General features: G+C 33.8%; 8 protein-coding genes across 8 annotated transcripts; 5 read left to right on the top strand and 3 right to left on the bottom strand.

The window, feature by feature from the left end:
• Positions 1-194: 194 nt before the first annotated feature.
• Positions 195-1,511, top strand: ELE39_000313 (mitochondrial serine hydroxymethyl transferase; the record flags this gene model as incomplete). The annotated part of the gene is made up of 1 exon (XM_067343337.1): positions 195-1,511. The coding sequence occupies one exon, from the start codon at positions 195-197 to the stop codon at positions 1,509-1,511; it is 1,317 nt and encodes a 438-aa protein (XP_067201271.1).
• Positions 1,512-1,606: 95 nt separating this feature from the next.
• Positions 1,607-2,812, top strand: ELE39_000311 (uncharacterized protein; the record flags this gene model as incomplete). Its single annotated transcript, XM_067343335.1, has 1 exon — positions 1,607-2,812. One exon carries the CDS (start codon positions 1,607-1,609, stop codon positions 2,810-2,812), a length of 1,206 nt encoding a protein of 401 aa, XP_067201269.1.
• Positions 2,813-2,907: 95 nt separating this feature from the next.
• Positions 2,908-4,818, bottom strand: ELE39_000300 (zinc finger protein; the record flags this gene model as incomplete). The annotated part of the gene is made up of 1 exon (XM_067343324.1): positions 2,908-4,818. One exon carries the CDS (start codon positions 4,816-4,818, stop codon positions 2,908-2,910), a length of 1,911 nt encoding a protein of 636 aa, XP_067201258.1.
• Positions 4,819-6,480: 1,662 nt separating this feature from the next.
• On the bottom strand, positions 6,481-10,455 carry ELE39_000289 (apicomplexan specific membrane; the record flags this gene model as incomplete). Its single annotated transcript, XM_067343313.1, has 1 exon — positions 6,481-10,455. One exon carries the CDS (start codon positions 10,453-10,455, stop codon positions 6,481-6,483), a length of 3,975 nt encoding a protein of 1,324 aa, XP_067201247.1.
• Positions 10,456-11,064: 609 nt separating this feature from the next.
• On the top strand, positions 11,065-11,862 carry ELE39_000277 (apicomplexan specific coiled coil; the record flags this gene model as incomplete). The annotated part of the gene is made up of 1 exon (XM_067343301.1): positions 11,065-11,862. The coding sequence occupies one exon, from the start codon at positions 11,065-11,067 to the stop codon at positions 11,860-11,862; it is 798 nt and encodes a 265-aa protein (XP_067201235.1).
• A 284-nt stretch (positions 11,863-12,146) lies between these two features.
• ELE39_000266 (sushi-domain containing secreted with a signal peptide) lies at positions 12,147-15,158 on the bottom strand (the record flags this gene model as incomplete). The annotated part of the gene is made up of 1 exon (XM_067343290.1): positions 12,147-15,158. One exon carries the CDS (start codon positions 15,156-15,158, stop codon positions 12,147-12,149), a length of 3,012 nt encoding a protein of 1,003 aa, XP_067201224.1.
• An 836-nt stretch (positions 15,159-15,994) lies between these two features.
• Positions 15,995-19,834, top strand: ELE39_000255 (Mtr4p like SKI family SFII helicase; the record flags this gene model as incomplete). The annotated part of the gene is made up of 1 exon (XM_067343279.1): positions 15,995-19,834. The coding sequence occupies one exon, from the start codon at positions 15,995-15,997 to the stop codon at positions 19,832-19,834; it is 3,840 nt and encodes a 1,279-aa protein (XP_067201213.1).
• Positions 19,835-20,070: 236 nt separating this feature from the next.
• Positions 20,071-20,314, top strand: ELE39_000244 (uncharacterized protein; the record flags this gene model as incomplete). The annotated part of the gene is made up of 2 exons (XM_067343268.1): positions 20,071-20,135; positions 20,185-20,314. The coding sequence occupies 2 exons, from the start codon at positions 20,071-20,073 to the stop codon at positions 20,312-20,314; spliced, it is 195 nt and encodes a 64-aa protein (XP_067201202.1).
• Positions 20,315-20,405: the final 91 nt, after the last annotated feature.

The raw sequence follows: 20,405 nt of genomic DNA, 5'->3' as shown, positions 1-20,405 counted from the left end.
CTCAATTTTCCATGATTTTAATTTATTTATAAATGTATTGAAAATATGTTATAATTAGTACTGGTAAATGCGTTTGCATGTGGGGAAAATTTAATAAGGGGGGAGAATGTTTTTTGATGTAAAAAAATCTTAAATGAAATACTGATTAAAATAAATCATTAATATTACTAGAATAATTTTTCCATCATATAGATATGAATACAACAATAGAATCTGACCAAGAGTTATTTAATATAATCAATAAAGAACAAGATTTCCAGAATTCTCATTTAAACTTACACCCCAAGGAAAATGTAATGATTAATGCTGCAAGAAAAGTACTAGGGAGTATCCTAACAAACAAATATTCAGAAGGTTTTCCTGGAGCAAGGTACTATGGTGGAACTCACGTAATTGACAAGATAGAAACACTCTGCACAAGTAGGTTAAAGCAGTTTTTGAAACTAGACAAAAGGAGCAATGATGAGTGGTTGTTTAATATTCAGTGTTATAGTGGGAGTCATGCTGAGTTAGCAATTTGCATGGGGCTGCTTAATAAGGGGGACAGAATTATGAGGATTAAGGCCGATTCTGATACTGCATTGGAAAATTATTACCAAGTTGAATATTATAATTTAGATAAAAAAGGTAAGGGATTTGATATGACTGACTTGAGGGAGAAATGTAAGATATTAAAACCAAAGTTATTACTTGTTCCATCGGATGTATTGACGGTGCTGATAAACTACAGATCACTTAGTGAAATTTGCAATGAATTTAAAATCTTTTTAGCCGCTGATATTAGTGAAATTGCACTGTTGGTATCATTTGACAGGTACGGAAAGGAGGAAAATGATCCATTCAGATACTGTGATATCATTTATTCTAACACCCAAAGCAGTTTGGGTGGCCCTAGAGGCGGTTTTTTAGTAGTTAACAATAGCAAGAATCCAGGAGTATTTCAGAAGGTTAACTCCGCAGTGTTCCCAGGTCTCCAAGGAGGTCCTCATAATCATCAAATTGGGTCATTTGCAGTTCAGCTTCAAGGAATGTTAACTTCTCGAACTAGCGAGTTTGTAGCAGCAGCACTTAATAATTCAGCTGTTCTGGCACAGACTATGCTTGAAGCGGGAATCCCTCTGCTTGGGGATGGAACAGATACGCACCTTGTTGCAATTGATTGTGAAAGGCTTGGAGTATCATGCGAGCTGATTTCTGAAATTTTAACAGAGTGTAAGGTCAGACACACATACAGAAAATTCGAAGAAAGCAGGTCCTCCTTAATGTTTGGGACTCTTGTTTATACATTTAGACAAGGCTCTGTATCACAGATGACAATTTTGGGCAATCTGATCTCACATTCTATTAACCTGGGCATGGAGATCTTCAACAAGGTTGAGAAGTTGGACATTCCAATTGAGACTAAGAAAAGTATTTTTTCCGAGGAAATAGGTAAAAGTAACAAATTGAAGCTGATATTTGATAAGGTTTCGGGAATAATTAGTGAGCTGGAAATTATTAATTTTGATTAGTTAGCTTTACGCGTGGGGAAAGGTGCAGGTAAGGAGTGGCGCCTAATAGTTTTCACTTGAAAAGCTTAGTGTTAAAAAAGCGTAGTTTATGAAAGATGTCAATTTTGATAGTTTGTGACATTGATTTTAATAGTGAATACTCTATTCTGCGCTTGGAGTATTTAAAAGACGCTTTGAAACGATTATTTCTAGATGATGAATTTAATAAGGAATACTCTGAGTGTTTAATTTCTCTGTATTTCGTTTTGGATAAAATGAAAAGAGAGTTGGTTTTCTCTAACCCTAGATTTAAGGAATTAAGCTGGCACCCAGTTGGCAACTGTTCTTTAGTGCAATCGCTTACGATTATAGATACGATAATGGAGCAAATAAAAAACAGTATAGAGCTTAAGGCTGAGCAGGACTCTCCGCCAATTAAGTCAGAGGTAGATGTTATTCAGCAAGAATTAAGGTCAATTCCTGATTGTTTTAATGAATTCCTCAAAGAAGGTGCTACTATTGAAAGATCTGAATTACAGAGGGAGATTGATAATTTTTGTATCCCAGGGCCAAATAGTATAAATTGGACAGAAGAACACCAAAACATTGGGAAGGAAAGGCAGTTGCTTGTTATCTGGCTCATGGATTCTTCGATTTGTCTCAAAAGATTGAATAATGGTGGATTTCCACGGTTTCAAGATATAAGTGAAAGCTGTTTGACTCCTAACGTGGAAGTTAAATACTCCCTTCTAAATTATGGAGAGGGCAATCAAGATGAAAGCAGATTGTCCAAAATTTGTCTCTCGGAGGCTCAAATAGAAATAGTTTCACTCCTTCCACTGTGCTCTGCTGATAAAATTCTCAAGGATTTTATATTTAACGAAATAAATAGCTTTTACTACTCGGAGAAGTACGTGAGCATTTTTTCCCCAGACTCACCTCCAACAGACTTTGAATGCTTTGGTGATTTATCTGTAATTGGATTTAATCTATATCCAAGTTTGACTAAATTTCCGATTTTTATTCAAGATACCTTTAAGGTACTTGCTTTACCGTACTCCTCCAAATTTATAGGGGTGATTTCAATTGCCAAGTATCAGCCGCTTCCAGTGCTTACAAGAAGACTTATTGAGCTTAAGAACTCTTCAGAAGGGAAAGAGATGGCAATGCAAGCACTTATCCTTGCTTTACATAAAGAAAAGTTTGCAATGGCTCTCGAGCTAAACCCTAATTGGTTTGCCCTATTGGTCTCAATAATAATTGGAAGTAATATCCATCTTGCTATGGATATCCTTCCCCCTGGTTATATTATAACTACATAGATTTGAATAGAATGCCTTTATTCAGATATTATAATATAAACTACTTATATCCTTCTGTATCTAATATTCTAATCATAATTGTCATTTAAAAGTAATCAAGCAGCCTTATTAATATTTTTGGTTTCTTTGAGCTGAGTATTAACAGCATCCATTAGATTTCTCAAGGGGTCTGCTCTACAACTACTTTCGTACATATTAGATAAACTTTCTTCTTGTATATGGTTGCTGCTTTTTTGCTCAACTAGTGCTGAATGTTGGATAAAACTGTGTTCTCTGGTATTGACTAGTTTAGTAATCCTGTTCAGCCAAATATCTGCATTTTTTTTATACATTTTGCTCATCATTTCAGAAAACTCTTGACTTTCATATTCACCTCCAAAAGTTCTTTGGTCCAAAGTTTTATTTAATTCTAGTAAAATTTGAGGCTGTAGTGAAAGAACCTGGGGAGGAAGGCTATTTATATGGTCTCCACTATTGACAAATTTTGAAGCCTTTGGATTTGAGAGGTAGCACTTAGTTTTAAACAAAGAGTGTTTTGATATCTGGAGTTTTGTTCGTTTAGGATCTTTTGTCACTTTTGTTGATGCTAGTTCTTCGATAGATTTAGCTTTATGTTCACTTACTAGCCAGCTCTTCAATATTCTCTTAACACTACCGGAGTTATCTTCAATTGAACTTGAACTATTTTGCGTAGCTGAGCTCCTGGACTCATTTGAATTAAATGCTGAAGATACAGAAGTACTTGCAGGTTCTGAATTAATGTTGGCTCTTGTTTGATCCGATGAAACAAGATCTTCAACATTATTAACCTCACTGTGGTTCTCAGTTGCTTGTGGATGGTTGCTATCTTCTACTGTTGTAGCAGATGAAGGCTCAGGCTCTTCATCTTGGATAGTTATTGGAGCCCTACATATTGGGCAAGTTTGTTGTTGTATGAACCAGGATTTAAGACAATCGAGATGGAATACATGGCCACAAGGGATCTTTTTTGAGCCAATGTATAGGGTATCTCTACAAACAATACAAGTATCAATTCTCTCAATTTCTTCAAGTGTGGCTTCTTGAAGTCTGGTTTCAATATTTTTAGTAAGTTTTCTATATCTCTTGAATGAAGATAACTTATTGTATAAAGCTTTTAGAACGTGGAAGATATCTCCCATAATATAAAGAGGGATTCTGGAAGGATTTAGCACAAGGAAGAGAATAATAAAAAGAAGATAAGTAATGAGAGAGCATATATCTCCAAATACTTCCATGTAAAATAATATAGCATTCTTATTTGACCATACAAAGTTATGAGCTTGCATTCCCGAAGAATAAGCATTACCTTGTTCAAGTGTTCCATCTTCCTCCTGTCTAATCGCTAATTGGATGGCTTGGAGCTTCAAATCTACAACATGCACGAGATATTTACCAATAGAAGTGCTGCATGAAACAAGCAAAGAAACACTCTCGAAAAATACCCACAACCTTAAAGTAGAGTCTTTTGACAATAACCCATAGTACTTGAAGACTAAGTTTATATCAATAACCAGGAGAATGTTAAGCAAAGCTGCCATTCTAACAATTGCAATAGTTTTTGGTCTGTCCAGTTCAAACATGTGGTTAATTCGAATATGGGAAATTAAATGTAAAAGCTTTAAAATCAAAACGAGAGTAATGTATCTGGAGAGTACCATTGCTCCAACCTCCACATTATCTATTGTTGGGCTACTGAACAACAAGAAAAAAATAGTATCTAATAAAAACATTCGCCCTTGATCAATGATTTCCTCCAATTCAATATCTCTTAATCTTCCCACAAACATATTCAAAATTACCTTACCCAGAAAGTATAAAGTCAATAAGCCTGCATTTGTAATTATCATTGTTGATGCTTTGGTTATAGTTATGTGCATGATTATGTGGTAAAAGTAAAAATCGTATACATTTAATAAATGCACAAAAAGCCCTAAAAGTAATCCAAAACTAAGCACCACATACTGTTTCAATGTAATAGGGGCCATTTCCACTCTTTTCGTACTCTCAATGTCTTATTTGTGTCTTTTTTTAATAATATAGTATTTTTATAGCCAGAATTACTTACCGACCTTAACAGTGGTTTATCATGATCCAGCTTTATATTCAAAGATTACGATTACACAACTAATCAGTTTTGAATAATTTGTAATCCGGACAGAAATTAATCTAATCTTATTAGTTTATCAATATTTTGACCAGTTATGCCTTTTTCTTCTGCCTTATTTTCACCTTGATATTCTCAACTCTTTATCCAAATATTCTTTGTAAAAGTACCGCCGGTGTGTGGCGCCAAAATCAGTTAATATAAAGTATAATTTTCAAAGATTAAGATTTATTGATAATTTATAAGGGTGAACAAGTAGTTTGTGGGGACGTAGTGTATAATTCTTTAAAGCTCGTATCTGATAAGTTACTATAATAGATTTATATTTTGTCTGGAGTAGCTCAATTACATTTCTCCTTCTGAATCAAGGTAGCTTATCTGATTGTAAGTGCACAATTTTCGTGTAAGAGTATTATATATATATGAAAAAATATTTTTTTATCAACAGAGATAAATATAAATATAAAAATATATTTATATTTTCATATGGGTCTATTCCTTAATAAATAAAATCTGAAAAAGGACCTATAATTGAGACTAAGGCTTGCAAGATTTGGAGAAATTACTGTAAAACTTTAGCACTTATATCCGATAAAATATAGACTATTGATCTAAGTTGTTGCTTTATTTAAAACGAGTATAAGTGAAATGGATTATTGGATGCAAAGTTTCCATAAAGATTAGCAACTATAAATAAAATATTGAACTTCAACAGGTAACCAATTATCACAAAATATAAGCAATTTAGGGTCAAATTTAATCATCTACCACATTTTAATAATATTATTTCATCTTTTCTTTTTAATACAGATCTTTAGTGAAAGAATCTGCAAGGTTTACAAGATTTCCATCATAATTAAATAGCTGTTTGACTCAATTTGGTAGTTTATTACTAAATTCACTGCGCTTCCGAAGTTTATTAGACGTAATAGTTACGAAGTAACTTACTCCAGTTTTAAGGACGAAAAATAATTTTTCTGTGGAATATCTGTAGAATTATAACGCTATGAATTCACAACTTAAGCTTAAAAAAACTACACCGGCTTATAGTAAATTTTGGGTGGTTATGGCTTATATATTAACTTCTATAGCCTATATGTCTCTGCTTTTCCTTTTGGTATACGAAGAAGAAAAGCAGAAGTGGTATTTTTCTGGTCTTGTTACAGCTCTGCTCATTGTATCTTGTTTTTTTATCTACTGGAGGTGGATTTCAAGATCAATTTTTTCTTCTAATTTGGCTTATGCTCAAAAGATTAATAATGAATAGATTAAAAAGCATGAAGCATTATTTAATCATGGAATATCTGTTTTTCTATTAAATTTTTAATGGTGGTCCCTACATTTAACTCGATTATGAATGAATTGAGTCCATTGTTACTCATATTAAAGAAAGATTTACAGAAAGGAAATTTTACAATTCAAGCAATCACTTAAATTAAATATATTTCCTAACTTTAACTCAAAATAATTAATTTATTGGAACTTAGCAGATGCACGTAATTCATAAGGCGTCTAAACCATTTTAATTGACCTAGTATCTTTTTTAATCTTGCTTTTTTGACTTGTTAATTGGATAGATTCCTTCTAACAAGCTCTCAAGTACTTCGTAACTAGATTGAGCACTGCTCTTTTCACCCTTTGATTCAGATTCCTGTGTCATACTTGAATTTTGCTCCTTATTAATTGGAAGTATATAATCAATTAGGCTTTTCTTGCTAGAGATTGTAGATGATATACCTGTTTCGGAATATTTGCCTTTATTGGGGGAACTTCCCGATAATCCACTCAATGCAGTGGACTCTTGATTTACCTGTTCTCCTTGACTTATCGAACTTGTTGTGATAGTACTCTTTTTGATGTAATTAGAATTCTTTCCAAAATAAAATTGTTTCAAAAAGAGATCCGCCTTAGCTCCAGAAGCCTCAGGTTTGCTCTCCTCAACTTTGTTATTTCCTCCAATGCCATAACTATTTCCGTTAATAACTTTGAAGTGTACTAGGCTATCTTCATTATCGTTAAGTAAATCATCAAGATTTCCTATCAGTTGGGTAGACGCGATACAACGATGCTGAATTTCTCTAATATCTGGAATAACATACCACCAAAGAAGCAATACCCTCGCAAAAATGTTCGAAAATTTGCTAGTAAAAATATACTGTAGAGTATTAAGGGAAGAACCCAACAAAAGCACATGCATGCATGCGAATTTTACCGCGTAAAAAAATAAGTACTCTTCTATATTAATCGATAAAATTCGAATAGGGTCAGCAACTCCTCGCCTTTTCTCTTTACTTCTTTCTATTAAACCATTGGGTTTACTAAGACTTCCTTGTCTGTGTACAAATCTATCCGGATAGTAGTCATATATTTTCAAGCTGTTTAAAAGAATTAGTATGTTGCGATCTTCGGAGCTTATTAGCTTAAAGTATTTATTAAAAAAAGATTTAATAATACGATTTTGACCAAAGATGTTGGGATCAATTCTTTGTTTCTTATTGAATATTTCCAGTTGAACATTGTTGAAAGGATCCTTCATAAGAAGCCAGTGAACGAACTTTACAAGAAGAAATCCTCTTAATAGAAGTGCCATTTTTTGACTCCTCGTGATGAGGTTAAATATATAAAGGCCCAAATTCAGTATAATGGTCAGGCTAACAAGAATTAATAAGGTTAAAAAGGGAAGCAAAGGATCTTCGAAATTAAGGGAATTTTTAAGTTTCATAAGAAACGTGGAAAAGCTTGCAAATGACTGCTGGACAAGTTCTACTATTGCCAGTAAGTTAGAAAGTTGCGTTTGAATGGGTTCCAGATCTTGGTCATCAAAGAAGATGGACACGACCTTATTGTCATAAGGGATTCTGAGTCCCAATCTTAGCTCTCCAAATGGGGTCTCTACAATTCCTCCACTTCCTTGTAGGTTTTGGTGGAGTCTTCCTGCATCTTTATCTTTGTCTTCCATTGACTTTTCTACTCTAGAGTCTTCTTTAATCTCTTTGGTTCTTTCCCACTTTTGTTTTTCAAGTTGCGACGGAAAATCTGATTCATCATTGCTCAACAAATTCAACCTTCTCAGTTCCTCCTCCCTGCCTTTCTCTTTATTCCCTAAAAATGAATTATTTAATGTTCTAGCTAAACATATGTAGCCATCCCCATTATATAGATCATATTGCGTACAGTATTCTCTGCCAACTATTTTATCACCAAAGTAAACTTCTTTTGGAATGACTTTAGATAGGTCCTTATCTGAAGTTTCGTCCGCAGTTTTGATGTAAGATGAATCCTTTTTTTCCCTTCCTGTAATATTATTCACTGATTTCACATCTATATTCTCCTCTATAAAGTCTCCATCACCTGCCATTAATGAAGGGTGATATTTAATATTTAGTATAGGCTGGAGCATCTTCCATATATTTCCTGAGGTAGAATTGATCAAATTCATCGTCTTATTATTTTGATTAATATTACTTTTTTGTTCAATATTAGCATTCGATTTTTGTAACAGGGTACTTGTTATACTCTTTCTTTCTTGTTCTACAAGATTAATTCTAGTAAGGAAGTCCTGATGAATTCTAGAAGCAATCTGCGACCCAAACCTATATGTTAAAGAAATTAAAAGTGGGAGGATAACCATAAAAATCCATGAAAACGAAAAAAAACTGTTAATTTTGAAAGCTCCAAACGTACTTATGGCCCAAAATAAGGAGATCATTGCCCTGTCAAACCTGGACCTTGGAATTCTAAAGTTTAATAAGAAAAAGAACTTGGGTACCCATCTCGGGTAATGCTCTAATAGCATTTTTAAACTTTCAGCATACATCTGAAAATACTGTGGCTCAAAGCCCGAAGGAAGGATCCACCTAGTTATGGGCTTCTCCGTTACCATACTCAAATATGAGCTGGTTAAAAGGCTAATTTTGGAACAGCATTCCGTTTCAAAATTCAGTCCAATCTGAATAAATCCCAAAGTTTTTATTGGATTTGAGAGCCCGTATTCTGTAATTCCTGGTACTGGCCTTACATATTTAGCCATTTCACTAGTTTTTGGGTATAGATGGTACCAATTTAAATTTTTGGAATCCGAACCAACCTCTAATTGAGAACCTTCACCACTATAGACTTTATCTTGATATTCTAACCTAAAATTGCTTTCTTTGACGTCCTTTTCATTCAAAGAGGAATTTAACCCATCATTTGTTTTGTTCTCGCCTTTGAACCTAGACCTTAATCTTGACACTCTTTCGTTATCTGTATTTTTTAGAAGTATATGACTATCTTCTTCCAAATTTGGACTATTTGGTTTATTAATAACAATTGAATCACAAGAGCTTGTTTTTTTACCATGAATCACAGTCCATTCTTCCATAGTGTTGCTTTTTGAAAGAGCATTCTCGTGGTCTTGGATGTTAACGGGATTTCTTGATTTCCACAGAATGTTGGAGACTAGACTACAATTTACTGTATAAAAAGACGAACTTTTGTAGAATGAATAGTCCAAAATGGGTAGTTTAGAAAGCTTGTTGTGAAAAACACTAGAAATTGGAATAGTTACTTTTCCAAAGTGGATACATTCATATAGGACTTCCCATTCCTGATCTTGATAGGGGACTTCTTGAGAAGCTGGACGATTCTCGCCATCAGGTTTATCCAATATTTCCTTGCAATCAGGTTTGTTCTTTTCAATTCTAATGATCTTATACTGCTTAAATGAGCTCCCCGGTGAATTGCTTTGTTCTTGATTGATTCGGAAACTAACAGAATGGTTTGTATTATTCATTGGAGGGTTGGAGCCCAAATTTGGAGTAGAATCTGCATTGGCTGAGCCGGTAACTGCGATGTTTTCTGATGAAAAAGAATGATCTTCATCACATTCATTCAAAAATATAGATCCGGAATTTTTAGAAAAATAACAATCTTCATCTACAATTTCTTCGTTAAACTTGTGATTTATAATAGGTTTACATTGAATAGGTACTCTACAAATCAAATCCAAATTCATATCAGAAGAAATATCAGTAATTTGAAAAGATTCCTTGAAATTAAAGAATACCTCTCTGGCACCTACTCCAGATACCTTATCCTTTTCTCTCTCTGCACTAGAGTTTTTGCTTTCAACTCCAATATTTGGTCTTGATTCATGCTTTTCATCAAGAAAAGTTAAAGAGTTATTCCCAGCGCCTTTGTTTGGGGATAAAAGCATGGGACTATTAACCGGAATCTCTAATATAAAATCTTTAGTGCTCACTGGCTGGCTTACGAGCATCTGTCCTTGCAAAGCTAATTCAAAAACCCATTCTGCATTTTCCCTAACAATAAAATTCCGAATGCTGCGATTAAACCCCATAGGTGAGATAATTGCCCTCTCAACAAAAATGGTCAAAACTCCCAAACTCCTGGAGTCGCGAACAGATTTATATATACCTGATTGTTCATCCCTTACTGCATATATGTTTGGCTCGACTTCAACTATTGGCTGCTTATTTAAAAACTTTGACCCTGCAACCTTCCGCACAAGCTTCATAATTGAAGACTAAACATAAAATAATAAATTTGGTTGTTTTGATAGATCACACACAACTTACCGACTGGAAATCATTCAAGCTACTCAAGTGAGCACTTGAATTATCCACTATTTGATCAATCACCGTCCCTAACACATTTTCTCCAATCTGAGTAAACTTATCGTTTATTATTTTCCCGATTCCCAATGGATCAATCATCTCCTATAATTCATTCCTCCGTAACCTATTCCCTTCGTTTCATTCTAATAATATACTTACTCTTTTAGCTAGTACCGTTGGCGCCATCTCCTCAGCAACTGTAGTGGCGCCACAAATCGAGCGCTCTCATGCACTTTGATGATCTTGGACCATTAGAATTCTAAAGGGTAGGAGAAAATTTTTAAAAAATAATATAAATAAAAAGAAAAAAGTAATTTGGTGAAAAAAGATCAATTATTCAAGGTGGGCCATTTCCGGCTGCATCTACCATTTATAATCTAAAAAGTTACCAACTTGGTTAAAAATAGAATAATTCCAGAGTTAATTTATATCAAGTGGATCTAAAATAAAAATATTAGATTGGAGCAAAAAATCATAATACTTTGTATTATCTCAAAAACTCTGAAAGTATGGATGGTAATGCGTCATCAGCAAAACTAAGTGGATCGGGACTCCCTCCCATGTCCTTTTCTCCTGAGATTCAAGGTTTTATTGTCACAAAATTTGATCCTCTACTTTCAATAGTTAAAGAATTGAATGACCATTTGCAATCTTCAGATAAGGAAAGATTAAGGCTTGAATACCGAGTTTCAAGAATTGAGCGTACTTTAGAAAGCTTAATTAAGATTGTAACTGATTTAGGATATAAACTTCCAGAAGAAGATGAATTCGAAAAAAACATTCCAGAATTAAAAAATGAGCTCAGCCTTTTGCTTTCTGGAGAGGAGAGTATCACAGCACCATGGCTGTTTTCTGTTCAGTCAGGAACTCCAATTTCATCGCTTCAGATTCTTTTGGAGTTTTCACAATCAAATACAGAAGTTTTACTTGCTGATACTTGGAGAAGAGAAGAAGATATGTGGATTGGATTCCTGGATGATCTTCCTGATGAGTTCTCCACAAGAAGACCTGAAAGTCTCTCCCTTGTTGATCTAAGAAGAGCAGCAAGAAGAGCTTTACTTGAAGTAATACGCGGAGAATTACTCCTTGTAATTAGAAATGTACCTGGAAAACAAGAAGTGCCTCATAATCCTCTACCAGTAACGCTGGTCGCTATTCTTGCTGCAGCTTTCTCTGAAGCCTGGGAAAGAGTTGAATCTTCTGATCCAAACTCTCTAGGAAGGCTTGCTTTAGTTCTAGAAGGTGATAATATTGGTAGTAGGCTCCGTGCTGGTAAGAAGAAGTTTGCAATAGAAGCTTTAAATTGATCCATTCTATCTAAATTTATCGTTAGTTTTAATTATATTTTCTTCTTTGATTCGTATATTTATTATTTTTTAAGTAATCCCAACATTTACTCAATTTAATAGCTCAGCCCAAAAAGTGACTATTCTTTTTAATTTAAATCTGGAAATAAGCCCATAAATTGATTCAATTCTCTTTATTTTAAAACACTCATTTGTTCTCTATATAATTCTTTCATTCTAGTAATTATCCCCTGCTCTGAAATGCTAATTTTATTTTGATTATTACTACCAATTATTATGAAATTTCAGTTATTTTGTACTAAAATTGGTGTCCCTGTAACTCTATCCAATAAAATCTTCTTCCCTGTTTTTAAATCAGGTTCTGTTGAGTCTTCTAATGACTCTGAATTAACCTTCTGCATCTCGCTTAGCTCATTATCCTTGGAATCACTAACTTCACTATTCTCCTTCAATTCTTCATCTTTACTTTTTATTCCTTTTTCTTCGTCTTTACAATCTAATTCTTTGATTGATTCATCTTTTTTAGTATTCTTTATATCCTTGTTTTTGGTAGAAGTAGTAGTAGTGGTAGTATTAGTAGTAGCAATAGTATCACTGGAAGGTGGCTTGTCTATATCCTCATCAGCTACTGTACTTTTCTTCACATCAATATTGTTTCTTTCTTCATTTTCTTCCATTAAAGCATCTGGAAGTTCGTTCTTTTCTTTATCTTTGGACTCGTTAATCTTTTCAATTCCAACATTAATCCATTCACCACCTCCTGTAATTGAGTTGATTAGCAAATTAAGAATCTTATTGAAATGTTTACTTATAGAACTTTTCTGTTTCTCAATTTCTCTCATAGCAATACAATATACTTTTGGTGAAAATATTCCATTTTCGCAACGTAGTTCATTATTTGCTCCAGTGATTTTGTATCCATCCTCACAATCCACCTCAATGACTTCGTCATTTAAGTAGTACTTTTTTTCAGGCTTTACTTGGGAGTAGGGAATATTTGGAGGGTAACAAATATTCATCTTTAGTAAGTTAATGTTTTGAACATGCAATTTTGCACTCTCTTCAGTCTCGCCATTATTAACCATTTGATCTTTGATCTTTTCAGCTGCCTCATGTACTAATTTAGTTTGGGATGAAATATATGTCGCTGCAACCAAATCCTTATCGGTCATTGATCTTCCCAAATTTCTGTCAACACAGAGTGAATTTTCAACATTTTCATCATTATTTTCTAAACCATTTTGTAGTTGCCAGTTACAGTCGAATTCTCTTTGGGATGTCTCTGGGAACTTTTTCTTTTGTAAACTAGAGAGGGAGTTACACATAACTTCTTGTCTACACCACATACAGCCTCTCATTATACCATTTAATTCTTGCTTTGCAAAGTTTCTACTTTGGAAACAATCATTTACGCATGCTTTTCTTGGAACAATGAAATCAAATCTACACTCCAAATACTCTTCGCATGCATCCTTTTTGTTTAATAGACTACAGTCAAATAAGCACATTCCATAGACTGAATCATAGAAGCAGTTTTTTGAAGATTCACAGTTCTCTTTCTGACCATGAAATTCGACACACTTACTGAATGTTCCCCTTCTTCTTTTGGCTGTAATAGCTGATGTAATATTTCTAGAGAGTGCTGCTGCATCGAAAAGCAATTCTCCTGTAATTGGATCCCTCTTCTCATACCACTTTTTCTTCTTTTGAAGTGGCAACTTTTCTTTTTCTTTCTTCTTGGCATCATAGTCCTTCTTTTCTTGAATTAGCTTTTCCATTTTCTCATCATTTTGACTAACTTCTAATAAGTTGTTGATCTTTTTAATTTTTTCGTTGGCAGCTTCATCTTTATTATTATCAGCAGATAAAGATTTTAACTTTTCTATTAGCTCTTGGTTAGATTTTTCTTCGTGGTTTTGAGTTTCAGTTTCTTTTTTATCACCTTTATTTCCTTCCACAGCTGATATTTCTTTAGTTTGATTTCTCTCTGATGATGATTTTTCTTCATCCTTCTTTTCAGAAGGAAGATTGCTATCAGTTGTATCGTGAGCTTTCACTTCTACATCTTTGGTATCTGTTGAAATTTCATCGCCCTTCTGTTTTAATTTCTTAACAATCACAATAAATTGATTGTCAACTCTTTTAATTGTTTCATCTTCTGGTCTAACACCCAACTTATCCTTCATTTCTTGTATAGTCTTTTCAACGTTTTCTTCTAAGTTATCATCACCTTTTACTTTACTTTCTGAATTATTTCCTTCTTTTAAAGTACCTGTTGTGGTATCAGCTATTTCTGCATTATTTTTTGTATCATTATTGGATTGATCATTAGCATCTGTTGTCACTGACTTTCCATCTATATCATTTGTAGATTGTAGCTCTTCGTTATTCTTCTCACCAGATTTTTCTCCAGTAGTATTTTCTTCGCCACCATTACCTACCTGGTCGTTCAAATTGTCAGTAGATTCAGATGCCAAATCTTCTTCCTGAGCAATCTCTGAACTAGAAAAATCTTTGTTATTTGTCTCATCTCCAGAATCTGAATTTTTGGTAGAATTCTCTTCCATTGATTCTCTCGGAGTTTCACCATCGGCCGTACTTTCCTTTTTTAAATCTTCCTTCAAGTTATCTTTGCCTTCCTTCCAATTCTCAACAGGTTCGAGTGATTTTAACTCAGAAGAATTCGCCACGTCAGAATTTTTTCCCTCAAGCTTAGTATTTCCCGGCTTTATCTCTTCAGAATTAGTTTCTTCAGGCTTGGGCTCTTCTGGTTTTGTTTCCCCAGGCTTAGGCTCTTCTGGCTTAGCTTCTTCAGGTTTAGCTTCTTCAGGTTTAGCCTCTTCAGGTTTAGTTTCCTTGGGTTTAGAATCTTCAGGCTTAGTTTCTTCAGGTTTAGACTCTTCTGGTTTTGTTTCTTCAGGCTTAATTTCTCCAGGTTTAGTCTCTTCTGGTTTTGTTTCTTCAGATTTAGTTTCCTCAGACTTAGTCTCTTCTGTTTTTGATTCCTCAGAATTAAATTTTTTATCTTTATTATCATCTGGTTTATGGTCCTCTGATTTGCTTTCCGTAGATTTTGAGTCTGACTGCTCATTTTCTTTTTGATCATTTGAGCTAGATGACATTATCTTTCTAAACTCCTTTTGTGAAACAATTCCACTATCAACCTCTCCAAATTCATCTTCTCCTGCAGGAATTTCTTCAGATTCCAATGGTTCACATCTTGAAATATATGGGAGTTCGCAAACTACTAAAAATGTGCATATTAAAACAAAGTAAAATTTGATTTTAGAAATCATCTATCTTAAAACAATTTATTACCTTATTAAAATTAACCGGAATATTCTGCTTCTTTATACTTTCATCAATCCTAATGGCTATTTAGTACCATGCATTCAATTTAGTGGGCAAAAATGACCCTGCAAGACATAATGGACAAGACTTTAATTCACACAAATGTATGCCCGCCAAAATATTTTAATTTTTTAATTAATGGATTCGATATTTTTATATATTATTTGAATAAATTCTCATTTTTTTTAAATTAATTACTATTTGTACATGTTTTAATGGGTTCGAATGACTTTGCTTGCTTAAGCGCCGCTAGTAAATTTTTTTGAAGTCTACATTAAGAAATTTCAAAATAGAATTTTCCCATAACATTGAAATACTTTTTAATTCCAATAGTTTTATCAACTTTTTCTTGAATGAGCTGCAAATTTACTCAGTATTACCAGGACCTTAATATGAAATCTCAACTTTAAAAAAAACAAAAACATCTCTAATTAAATAATCATGAAATAAAAACAAAATATATTACTTCCTGTTTATGATTTTAGTTATTACATAAACACTATCCCATGCATTTTTGCATGCAGTACCTCAGCCACAACAATATGCCGGCAGTACACAAACATTTGGCGGTAACAGGTTTTGGCGGTGCACTACTTGTAATTTTTGACAACTTTAGTACTTATATCAAAAATAAAAAATTGACTAAAATTAACCCAATAATTGTTATTTGTTTAAATATCAGCCATTGTTGTCTAGATTATTATTTATCCTAGGCTGGGCTATCTTTCTGAGTCTTTATTTCTCGAGGTTAATAGTAATTACTAATTAAGGAGGATTGAAAATGGAAAGGGAAGAAAGATCATTTGATGACTCACCTCAGACTCAGAAGAAAGCCAGAGTTAGCAACGAGAATGGCGAAAATTTAGAGGAATTGATTGATGAACATGATAATACTGTTGCTAGCCATACAAGATTCGATGATAGTATGAAAGTTGAGCATATTATATATGAGTCAGGGACAAACTGCGTCCATGAATGTATTAGACCATGTGGCTATGTTGCTCCGACAGATTCCAAGCTCAAGGTTCAGTATGATGAGAATGGAAAAAAAATTCCAGCAAAGGAATACTCATTTAAACTCGATACTTTTCAGGCTGTATCGATAGGTTGCTTGGAAATAGGAGAAAGTGTATTAATTTCAGCACATACTTCTGCGGGGAAAACTTGTGTAGCAGAGTATGCTATAGCAATGGCTCTAAAAAGTAATCAGAGAGTAGTTTATACATCTCCTATCAAGGCTTTGAGTAATCAAAAGTACAGAGATTTAAGAACTACATTTGGCGATAATAATGTGGGACTTCTTACTGGAGATGTCACAGTGAATCCTCTTGGATCAATAATGGTAATGACAACTGAAATTCTGAGATCTATGTTATATAGAGGAAGCGAGTTAGTGAGAGAAATAGCCTGGGTAATCTTTGATGAAATCCATTATATGAGAGATAAAGAAAGGGGTGTTGTTTGGGAAGAGTCCATTATTCTTTTGCCAGATACTGTAAGATTAGTGTTTTTGTCTGCTACCATTCCAAATCATTTAGAGTTTGCAGAGTGGATTTGTAGGACAAAGCATCAACCTTGCCATGTTGTATACACTGATTATAGGCCAGTTCCTCTGCAACACTTTATTTTCCCAGCAGGAGGAAATGGAGTTTATTTAGTAATGGATGAAAACAAGATTTTCAAGCAAGATAACTATATGAAGGCATTGTCTGCTTTGAAAATTGCTGCTGAGAGCAACAGCTCTCAGAAAGAACAGAAAAAGCATGCAGGCAAAGCTCAGTTAAGAGTAGACCTTGAAAGCATTGTGAATATGTGTCAGGAAAGGAGCTATTTACCAATTATTGTTTTTTCCTTTTCAAAGAAAGATTGTGAGTTAAATGCCTTATCATTGAAAAACATTGATTTATCTACTGAAGAAGAAAAGGAGAGCATTGACTTTATTTTTAATAGCGCCCTTGCAACTCTCGCAGAGGAAGATAGAAACATCCCTCAGGTTGTTGGGATGCTTCCATTGTTGAGGAGAGGCATTGGAATTCATCATGGAGGCTTACTTCCTGTTGTAAAGGAAATAGTAGAGCTTCTTTTTGGAGAGTCATTTATTAAAGTGCTATTTTCTACTGAAACCTTTTCTATGGGAATTAACATGCCTGCCAAGACGGTCATCTTTACTTCACTGAGAAAATTTGATGGGAAGGAATACAGAATTGTTAATTCGGGAGAGTTTATTCAAATGAGTGGTAGAGCAGGAAGAAGAGGTCTTGATGATAGAGGTATCACAATTACAATGATTGATGAATTAGCTGATCCATGGGCTATCAAATCAATGCTTACCGGACAGCCTTTGAGAATTGATAGCCAGTTTTATATTGGATATAATATGCTTCTAAATCTATTAAGATTAGAAGGGGCTGATCCTGAGTACATGATTAATCGATCATTTTCTCAGTTCCTTAAGAGGAAGAAGACTGTATCTTTGCATGAAGAAATTAATAGGATTCAAAGTATTTTAGACAATTACAAAGTTTCAGAGCCAATTATCAAATTTATTGAATCAAAACAAGAACAGAACCATTCAAAAAGTCCTTCAAAAAAAAGTATATCTAGCGTAAATAGAAGTAGTATGCAGGGAGGCCAATTTGTAGTTATGAGTAGAAAAGTTGAGGGAGTAGATGATATCTATGGTTCTTTCAAGGAAAGCTTGATGTTACCAGAATTCTCAAAATTTTCAGAGCTTTTAACTACATATGCATATTTTTTGCATATTTCAGGATTTAAGGTTATTTGCAAAAGTGAAAATTCTTTTGATTCAAAAGACTTTTATTCAAAGAATCCGTGTTCTCCATATTTACTAGAGGTTGAGATACCCTCTGAAAAAGACTTTGTGAGAGATAAAGCTTTAATACAAGAGAAAGTCAGTAATTTCATTGATCTTTGTGCAGAAAGTTGTTTTGAAACTCAAGAAAACCAACGGGATATTGACATAATTAAGAAAGAGAGAACTGCTGGGTATCATATAGACTCAGAAAAGGCATTAATTCGAATTGGAGACACTCTTTTCAGTCATTTTTGTAAAATAATTGAGCTTAACAAATATATTAAGAGGTTCATTATCAATTCTAGGATAGTCCACAGATTTCTAAATCCAGGAAGATTAGTATATATAAGATTGCCACTTTTGGAACAAGAAGAAGCAAATTTACTGAATTTACAGGATTCAGAGCCTAAGAATGAAAATGAGGTCTTGGAAGTATGTTCAAAAGATCCAAAATACATCTTTTATACGAATGCTTTTAGTGGGTTTAACAAAAACCAGTACTTAGATTTGGGTTGGGGAGTTTTGTTGAGCAACCCAAACCCTAGGAACAAAAAGGTAGATACTGGATTTTTGATTGAGCCTATTAAAAACAAAAATCTGGAAAATCAACGTGAAGATGGAGGTAATCAGCAGGGAGCTGAAGCACAAAAATCGAGCTTTAATTCAACAGATATGGAAGAGTCCGATAAGTACTATGTTAGGGTTTTCTTAAACAAGAAGCGCTTTCCGAAACTAGTGTATGATAAGATTGTTAAAGAACTAGAAAAGAATGTTGAAGACTCTATTAATGAGAACTCCGATTATTGTATTTTTAATTGCACGGTGTCATCAATACTGGAAATTAGTACTGTAAGATTAAATATTCCTCAGAATAGAAGCAATATTACCAATAAGAACACTCCAGGCTTGATGTCATTGGAGGTCTCATTAAATAAAGTTCTCAATCATCTTGGTAACGATAAGATTCCACTAATAAACTACTACGGGGATGAAATTATCAACATTGGAAATGCATCGTCAGATACTCAAATTTGCGGTAAACTAGAAAAATTTAAAGAGCTACAAAAGAAGATTCAACAAGAGTCTATTTTAGTAAATAAGTGCCCATCCTTGGCTTTATTATTATTATATATTAGTTCGCATAGACATCATTTGAAAGACAGAGTAGATGAGATATCGAAGGATTTGAAGGAAAATGAATACGATACTATTATGCAAAAGGAATTACTTGGAATGAGAAAAGTCTTAAAGAATTTAGATTATACTGATGAAAATAGTATAGTTCAATTGAAGGGGAGAATAGCTTGTGAGATTTCAACATCAGACGAACTTCTGATCACTGAGTTACTGTTTAACAATGTTTTTTTCCAAGAATTGAAAATAGAATATATTGTTGCCATTTTGTCATCCTTATTATATGATGAGAAATGTCCTGATATAAAGTTAGAAGACTCTACTTTAGCAACAGGATATGACAATATTCTGGACGTAGCAAAAATGATTGTAAAGATTTCATCAGAATCTGGCTTAAGCATTGATTCAGCACAATATATGAGTAAATTTAGACCCCAGATTATGCCCATTATCCTTAAGTGGAGTAAGGGAGAGAGCTTTGCATCTATTCTTGAAAACACAAGCTTTTACGAAGGAAGCGTGATTAGGTGTTTGAGGAGATTGGAGGAGCTACTCAGACAAGTTGCAAGTGCAACTAAATCTATAGGAAACGATGATCTTGAGAAAAAACTCAAAGAAGGTATTGCCCTTATTAGGAGGGGTATCGTTTTCACACCCAGTTTGTATCTCTAGTCAGAACTGTTAGGCATAACCTTTTAGGTTTATTTGCGTTCATCCTGCCTCATTAGATCATGTTCTAAGCAGTTTTACTTAATGTGTTTTGTCTTTATTCTTTTTTCTTAACACTTATAATTCAACTTCGTGCACTTTGGCGCCAAGCAATCCATAATCTAATGTGAGTTTGGGACATTCTTGGGAATAAATTAATAATAAATATTTATTAATGCAGAACTGTTTGGTGAGTAAAGATGGTGAACTATCCTGACGATATATTATATTCATCAAAGTATGAGGATGATGTATATGAGTACAGGTAAGTAAGGAGGTGTATAGCTGAAGGAAGAAAAACTAAAGAAATATAGGCATGTAACTTTACCAAAAGCTGTAAGTAGTTACGAAATTGGGACAGGATTAGTGCAGATATTTTATTATATTAGATGTTTGGATCTGTTTCAATTGGTCCTCCCAAATATTAAGATTGTAGTTAATTGATTTATTTCAGATTTCCAAAAGGGCTCAGGCAATAATTCAATCAAAGCCTACCGGTTTACTTTCAGAGCAAGAGTGGAGAATGCTTGGGGTA

Source organism: Cryptosporidium sp. chipmunk genotype I (genome assembly GCF_004936735.1).
Source record: "Cryptosporidium sp. chipmunk genotype I strain 37763 chromosome Unknown contig_10, whole genome shotgun sequence".
NCBI lineage: Eukaryota > Apicomplexa > Conoidasida > Eucoccidiorida > Cryptosporidiidae > Cryptosporidium > Cryptosporidium sp. chipmunk genotype I.
Note: the sequence above shows the minus strand (reverse complement) of the source record. Positions and strands in the feature narration are given on the sequence as shown.